This window comes from Echinops telfairi, unplaced genomic scaffold (genome assembly GCF_000313985.2).
Source record: "Echinops telfairi isolate 266 unplaced genomic scaffold, ASM31398v2 ScPeMD7_23;HRSCAF=83, whole genome shotgun sequence".
NCBI lineage: Eukaryota > Metazoa > Chordata > Mammalia > Afrosoricida > Tenrecidae > Echinops > Echinops telfairi.
Window position 1 is genome coordinate 10021066 of NW_022103920.1, and position 8382 is coordinate 10029447.

At 52.7% G+C, this 8382-nt stretch overlaps 1 protein-coding gene across 1 annotated transcript in view; it reads left to right on the forward strand.

Annotated features, from left to right (window-relative positions):
- MTPN (myotrophin) overlaps window positions 1-7664 on the forward strand; it is a 10693-nt gene extending 3029 nt beyond the window's left edge. The window contains exons 3-4 of the mRNA XM_004707901.2: window positions 1091-1174; window positions 6310-7664. Of these exons, the coding sequence (XP_004707958.1) occupies window positions 1091-1174; window positions 6310-6396 (171 nt within the window). The 3' untranslated portion in view covers window positions 6397-7664. The remainder of the gene's footprint in view (window positions 1-1090; window positions 1175-6309) is intronic.
- The last annotated feature ends 718 nt before the right edge of the window (window positions 7665-8382 follow it).

Here is an 8382-nt window from a genome sequence, read left to right on the forward strand (position 1 = left end):
AGAAGTTAAAAAAGGAGGAGGCTATGTCTACACAATAACCCGTTTGTGTGGTTTAGGACAGCACTGTTCTGGAGAGCCAAAAGGCAGAAAGAGTCTAATACCCTTTGGCTGATAAGTAGGTCGCCATGTGGAGAATGCCTTACAAGAAAGCACTATGCAGCCATAAAACGGAAGTGGTGATGCACGTGATTACTCCGTGCCCACTGAAAACATGGTACAGAACAAGAAGCACACGGTGTGGGCGGGGGCCCTCTGTGGAGGGAGGGGCAGTGACAGTTGAAGGCCAGGTCTCCTCTTGAAGGGATGCCTGCTCATCCCTGAGTGTGTGACATGGGCAGGCCGTGCGGGAATTGTGTCTCAGTAAAGGCATGGACAACAAAGGGTGCCATCTGATTGTCTCAGGGCTGCTGGGCCTTAACAGCACAGAGCTCAGACTTTAAAAGTCACCCAAGGACACAGACTTTGGACAGAAGGAACGCTGGTGAAAGAACCTAAATGCATGCAGTCGGGTTGACGGAAAGCCAGCAGGATGAAGACACTCTGCTTTTAGCTGGCCAGACTGAAGGGTCGGGTGGGCCCCTGGATTGGGGTTTCTCCGGGCTGACTCGGGCGAGGCCCGCATGCTCTGTAGGTGCAGATCAAGGTCCTCAACCCGAGCCTAGGCCTCTCTCTGCACATGGCCATTCTCAGCTGGCCAGCTGGTGTGTGGTCAGAGCTCATAGCTCCTGTCAGAGCCTTGTGTAGCGTCCACGTTTGAGGGTCTGGGGAAGATGGTTTAAGCCACCTGGGCAGCAAGGGAAGTGATGCTTTCCCATCTGGGCACACCCTCCGCTGGCCTGTGTGACAGAGTTTTTCCCGTCCTCTGCCTGGACCTCATAGGCTTTTAGACAGGAAATTCCTGGAGGTTGAGAGCTGCTAAATAAGTAGTTACACAGCACAGCACCAGGCCAGGGTTCTCTCTGGGGCCCTGCCGCTGCCTACACCTCAGACCAGACCCTGTAGTGGCCTCGGGATGCATAGAAAGATAAAGACTAGCAAGCGTCCCCTACTGAGGTGATTAATCAGGGTCTGTCTCTCCCCCTCCCCCCAGGCTCCAGATAAGCATCATATCACTCCTCTTCTGTCTGCCGTCTACGAGGGCCACATTTCCTGTGTGAAACTGCTCCTGTCAAAGGTGAGGCTGAGTGCCAGTCCCTCACTGTGTGGCTGTGGGCTCAGCACCTGTTGGTTCTGCATTGGCGGCAAGTGCAGTAACGTAAGAGGAGGGACAGTCTCCCGGTGGAAGTCTCCAGGTGGCCTGTGCTCACACTGTTGGCAGTTCAGGGTGGAGAAGACGCTGGGCTGGGCTTACAAGCCCTCAGCATGGACTTCACGCCTCTGATCTCATCTCTGAGCCCGTCACCCAGCTTGGAAGCCCCCCTAGTGACGTCACATGGCGGGGGGTGGGGTGTCAGCTTTTCCAGCTTCTGGAAATTAATAGCTCTGCATCTCCCTCATTCTGATGGCTTGGGGGCTTATCCTTGAAGTCACTGAGGCGGCTCTGTGACAGCGTCAGCCGCCTTCTGGTTCTGGTGTGAGGCCTGTCTCCTTGATCACGTCGCAGGAGGGGAGAGCTGGGAGGAAAGCCCTGGGGGACATGCCTCAGTCCCGGGCCTTGGTCGTCCACTCACCGGCATGCGGGTCAGAGGCATGTTCTTGGGTGCTAGGAAGGGCCCAAAGCCTGGCACTGCAGCCCTCAAAGGCATTCGGTCCTGGTGGTTGTAGGGTTCCGAACAAATATTCCGTATCAGACTGGTGTGTTACCCCAGAAAGAATGCCCTGGACGGTCCTCTCTTATCGGCGCCATTACAGATGCTTGGTTGGGAGGTGAGTTGCCTGACGCTTCACTAGTTTGCTCTTCCGTTTCCTTGCACCCGTGGGCTCTTTAAGCCTGTGCCTTGGTTTTGGATGACCCCTCATACCCAGCACATTGAACAACTGTTGTCTTCAAGGGAAGAAGGAAGGGGCTGTTGGGCCTGACTGGACACAGCGGAGAAGAGAGCTGCTTTCCCCAAAGGAGGGGGTGTGTGCTTTTGTTATTGCAGTTTTACTAGCCAGATTTGTTTGGGATATTGAATTGTGCTCTTTTGGAAATCCTTAATTGTAATATGCGTATTACTTGCTTGTTAAGTTTTTGTTGTTGTTTGATTTCAACTTAATGCAATGAAAGGTGAGAAGGTTATGAAACAAGGAGAGATTTTAATTCTTTATAGAAAAAGAGGCACCTTAGCATTTACAGAAAACCTAGTATGTGCTGAGCATGCTGTGCATATTAATCTCCTTTAGCTTATCGCCCCTGGGTCCGCAGGTGTTTTCACCTCCTCTGTAGCCGAGACAGTTCTCTGCCTTGGGAGGTTCAGTCCCTTTCAGACGACTGATTCTGACGGCTGTGAGAAGCTGCGGCATTCCTGTGGGTAAAGGAGGGCTTGTGGTAGGGATTTGGCAGACACGAGCAGTGCAGGGACAAGGCCTTCCACAGAAGACTGGGACCTGCCGACCCGCCATCGTGTCCCATGGTGGCCAACAGTGAGAGGAAAGTTATTTTTAACGGATGAGTCCATGCGTGCGTGCAGTGTTTCTTTCTGTTGCACGTGCCGTCACTGTGAGTCGGAACCGTCTCGACAGCACTGACAGCAAAAAGCGAGGGGCTCAGGAAGCCCCTTCTTACAGACGTGATGGTAGGTAGTCCAAACTTTGCCAGCCGTCTGGCCTCTACCTTGAAACTGCCATTGCCGTTCCAAAGGCACCATTGACAATTCAGCAAGTGAGCATGGCTGCATTTCCAGCAAACCGGCCCCCTCACCACGAGGGTGGAATCTAGAGCACGCTTTGTTTTGGCACCACCACACCCCCAGTGATACAGGTCACTCAGTGCCCTGGCAGCTGCACAAGTGCAGACTTATTGAAAGGTTGCAGCTTCTCCTGGTAAGTGCTTACAGGACAGGCATCTGGGGTTGTAGGACAGACTGGAGCTGACCCGAGGGATCCGGGAGCTGTGCCCCTCCCAGGAACAGGCAGCTTCAGCTTTCTTCTCTGGAATGAATGGCCAGTGGGTTTGACCTACTGGTAGTTCGCATCCTGGTGCTTAATCCATTGTGCCCCCAGGGTTCCTACCTGTATATGCTGCTATTTAAAGATGACCACACAGCCTCCTGGGGAAAAATAGAAACTCTTTAAAACACACGGAATAGAAGACCGGATACTCCAGGATGATGAAAACCACATCACCCAGAAATTGAAAGAAAGTTTAAAACCATTATAAAACAGCTTTAATCTTAGATTATAAGTGGAAACAGTATATTTAGTTCAATCATTATTGTAGACTGTCGAATATTAATGGTATCTGGCATACCATATGCTTGGTCCTATATTGAAGTGCTAATTTTTGCATTGATTTTGCACATTTTGCATTGAAACCAAGCAGCTGCTATTCTGACAATTGGCCCCTATAACAAAGATCAGCATCAGCATGGTCACCCCCAGAGGAAAGCCATTTTGGGTCAAGATAATGTCAGATAAACTTTATTACCAGTTTAGGGGTGTCATTCACAAAACACTACGTCCAATTTTCCTGGCCTGATCGTACATATTGCAAGCTGATGGTACAAAGCAGATAAGACTATCTGAAGTAGGAAGTAGATAAATTAACAAATCAAAGAAAGATTATGTTCTTGTTTCTGGCCTGTGTATCTTATCTTTCTGGGCTATATTAAAATGTATTTAAAAGCTGAAAGAGAATGACATCAATTTTTTAAGGAAATATTCTGTATTGTACCACAAATAGTACTAAAATCTCTAAAATTATGAGTTCTGAGTATCAGTACATGGAGTGCCTTAGAGCTGTGACCCCACCCCTGGAATGACCATGGCCACTACTGGGGCCACCCCACTTGCTCGTAGCAACCCCGCCACCCTCCAGGAGCGCTTGGTCACCGACCGCACTCTAAAAGGCTCTCTGGTGGTTGGCACACGGAGAAGAAACCACCCAAGTTCACACCACTTACATCTGGGGTGGAACGAATGTGTTTCTTGACTCTGTGTTGTGTTGAGTTTGTGTTGTCATTAGAAAAAGAGAATGGTTGAATAAATTCATTGGGGACAGCGAGGCTAGGATTTTGGGTTTGTAAGTAACAGAAATCGGCACTAACAAGTAGAACAGAAAGCTGGCCTACAAGCAAACCAAGGATGTATGAGCCTCTGGGTAGCAGGAACCTGTCATCTCGCAGTGGGAGTCGATGAGCTTGAACTCGTTCTCTTCTCTCCATCCAAGAAGTCAAACCCAGGAGTGCACGCCCATGGGGCCTCGCCTATAGTCAGGCCAGTCCCGGACCCTTGGTGGGATTTTAGGCCCCAGGATGCCCCAGTAGAGAAAAGTAACTCCTCCTCATGAAATTGGTATGCTGTTATCAAGAGAAGGGAGACGAACTCTGGTTGCTAAAAGGCAACCAGTGCTTGTCTACTCATCAGGAAAGACTTCTCCCTGTTCCACCTTCTACATCCCACCCTGCCGTGGCCCCTGTGCATGCCTCTTTCTACAATGTGTTCCCCACCAGGACCTGTGGCCCCTTTCTTTGGCTGCAGCCTTCCCTACACAATGTGGACACATCAAATATTCATTGATGATATTCGTTGAATGAATGGGTGTGCCGCAGAGAAAGGGTAAGGTGTTCCACAGAGCCCAGAATGACACAGGCATGTATGTGCCTGGCCAGTACTGGGGTCTGAGAAATTCCATAGGACTTGAACATCGAAAGACTCTTGGGAGGAGAGACAGATGCGTTAGAGTAGCATTGGACTCTAAAGCCCCATTTTATACAGCTTTAGACTTCATTCTGTGAGCAGAAGTTAAGTGTGTAGCTGCTAACCAAAAGGTCAGCAGTTTGAACCCACCAGCCCTCAGAGGGAGAGAGATGTGGCAGTCTGTTTCCATAAAGACTTACGGCCCTGAAAACCTATGGAGCAGTTCTGCTCTGTCCCGTGGGGACAGAATTGACCCCATGGCAGGGCGTTTGCTGGGGGAGAGGCTGATGGGTGCTGGGTCCTTTAGAGAAGGAACACCAGTGGCAAAAAAAACATAGACCAAGAAAATGGCCAAGTATTAGAGGGGTCTCCTGCTCTCCCAGCTTCATGGGCAGGCGAAGCCAAGATCTGTAGGAAGACATCAGGCTGCAGAGGTGGATGAATCCTGGGTCAGCGGGCAGTATGGCAGGCTGCTGGCTCAAGTCCAAAGAACTGAGGTTGATGAGACATGCAGCATCCAGACTCAGCAACAACAAAAAACCAAGCAGGTCTCCTGTAGTGTCCACTAACATAGGAAGTCGGCCATACTCCAGAGGAAATGTCCTTTAACTTACACGAGAGCTGCGATTTAGTAAGGCCTTGCTCTGCACTCGAATCTTCTTAACAACTGCTTGGCTACTCAGCAGATCCCGTTATGGAAATTGATTACATTGTGTTAGGTCATATCATGGGGTCCTCAACCACCAAACCACTGAGCATCCTGACCCAGCCATCTGACACAGAACCTAACTACCACAAGGGTGGTATCATCTCAGGTGGGGAATGTGGCTGTCTGTCGCTGGGAGTTAGAGGGGCACAGCCTGGAAGGGGAGCAAAACCTAGCTGGCTTGAATGTTGGAGCCCCTGCTGCCCCAGGCACTTGGCTGGGTGCTGGGACAAGACGGTGAGTTGCTTCCAAGGAGATGATTCCTGCACCCTCGCCCTGTGCATTCTAGAAAAGAAGAACCGGGACATGACTAGCCACTGAGGGGCACATCCTGTTCCCGAAAAATGGTACAAGGCAGCACGGGCAGTCTGGGCGTGGGGGCCCTGTGCTGGGGCCGGGTGCATGCTCTTGGAAAGCCTGTCCACACTAGAAGGGAGGGGTGGTGTGAGCTCTGGGGTTATGGGTGCAGTCAGACACTTCCTACAGAGTGGCGGGAGAAGGAAAAAATCTTTTTGTCAACATTATTATCGCAAAATATTTTTAGCAAGTGTGATGTTTCTTCCCAGTTTACATGACAGATGGGGGAAAGCTATATTCCTTGGATTGGTTCGTTGGCCTGGGGAAACAAACGGGTGCACCAGTCAGAGCTTGCAATGTTGGGGCACACGTGCGCACCCTCAGAAAATGGTGTCATTCCCACAGCCCGGCCACAGCCTTCCGGGCTTTGTCTTTTTCCTTCGGTAGAATGGGTTCCATTCATCAAGGAATTGTGGCCTAAGCCATGTACGCGGGTGTGTGCTAACGGCTCTCTCCTCTCCTCCCAGGGCGCTGACAAGACTGTGAAGGGCCCCGACGGGCTCACAGCCCTCGAAGCCACTGACAACCAGGCCATCCGGGCGCTGCTGCAGTGACGGGCCTGGACTGGCGGTCCTGAAGGACAAGGACGACCCTGTGGCCTCACACTGCTCCTGTCTGTCTGTCACTCTCTCTCTGCCAGCTCCAGCTTCTTCACTAAACACTCTCCACAGGGGGAGGAAGAAGGACATTCCAAACCAGTCAGCCTCCCGGGGGAACCAAAGGGCCTGCGGCGGCAGGCGGGGCCCTGACCAGGATTCCTGATCCAGCCTGCCCCTTCTGTCTCCTCTAATGCCCCCAGCCAGCCCCCAGGGGAGCAAAGACAAGCTAGGCCACTCACCCGGGACCCTCCTGGCTCCCTGGCTCACAGTGGTAGGGGTCTACGCCCTGTGCAAATAGGCATGGCTTTGGGGGGGTAAACCTTGGGTGCTGGGATTGCAACCCACTCTAGCCTTCTGCCTTAAGGGTGCACACCACTGGGGACCGCCAGCGCAGTGGTGACCAGGCCTCCCCCCCAGGACTGTAGGCTCAGTCAGGTGAGGAGGGCCCCCACCCTCCTACCCCCAACCTGGCTGAAGACTGCTTCAGATCACTTCCTCCTCCCCCTCCCCCAGGATCATGCGTGTCCTTAGGTCCAGCCGACTCTGGTCACTTATCAAAGCCGTCCATGTCCGCAGTCTGCAGGGAAACCATTCCAGGCTGGGGAGCTCGCTGTCCAGGCACAGGCGTTGGGGTAACCCTGACAGCCCTTCAGACTGCTGCTGGCAGTAAAGGGTCTTCAGAAAGAGCCGCAGACATAGCTTCTTGGTGTCACACAGGAAGGGAGCCGTTGTCTGAGTGCCCGTGGGCCCTGCATTTGCTCTGAGGGGCCGAGCTCACTGGGTGTGGTGGCTCTCAGAGCCGGCTTGGATGCTGAACACGCTGTGCACCAAAGCTATCACTGGGCTCAGCCTGACCGCTGGGACACATTGGACCCCACCCTAAAATGATGCCTCTTAACCAGGTCTCCCTGCCTGGTTGCGGGGCTCCCCGGAGCATCTGCCAACCCACCTGCATACTGTGTTCTTGTTTCTTTTAAAAAGCATGTACTGCAGACAGTGTGACACCTTCCCGTTGTATTCTCTTAAGAATACAGTGCCCTAAAGTGGTGTTCTTGCAGAAATTCCTGGGACACTTCTCCGCATCTTCCTCCCACAAGCTGCAGAGCCCATGACGACATGCCCGATGCTTTCCCCGCCCCTGCCGGAGCCTCCTGAGGCCAGCAGGGGGGTGCCTAGCCAGTCGTCATGCAATAATTGAATGTACCTCAAATTTTTAAGGGGGTGGGGTGGGCGGGTGGGAGAGGGATTGTATGTGGCGCGGATGATGAGGAAGATGAGGGTGCGTGTTAGCAGCACAGGAGCGTCCTGCCGCACGCAGGGTTTGGTGGTGAGCGAGAGCAGTCAGCCTGGGAAGGCAGCTGGTAGTTGCCAGTGGCTGATGGGACGGTTGGCTGTGAGAGAGAGTGAGCGTGTGTGCGTGAGTGTGCGTGTGCTTGTGTTCTCCAGGAACCTTTTTTACCCCGTGGCTTTTTCACTTAACTGCCCTGACCTTATGATCCCCCTGACTCTGAGGAAACAATCACCAAACGGCAGAGTAGCTAACGGCTTTCTTACATTCTGCGCCTTCTGCTGCCCAGAGGAGCCGGTTCGAGTTGGAGTAAGGGATCAACTCAACGGCAATGGGTTTGGTTTTGCTCCATGATGCCCCTGAGACCGCCCCTTAGACAGTGGAAGGCCCTCGGTCCGTCTGGAATACCAAGGCTGTGCAGCAGGGGCTGTGGTAATTTGGATTTTGCCTCTTGGTCTAACAATACAATGTAGAAGTAGCTTAACCTTGACCCCTACACAACCTCCACCTGCACGTTCAACACCTTTTCTTGGAATTGGCGGTGCAGAGAGGGCCTCGTCCTCCGCCATCACTGCCCCTGGCCTGCTCCCCCGCCCAAGCTGCGAGCGCCCTGGGCTCCTGCCCACTTTCCCCGAGGCTGTGCCCCACGCAGA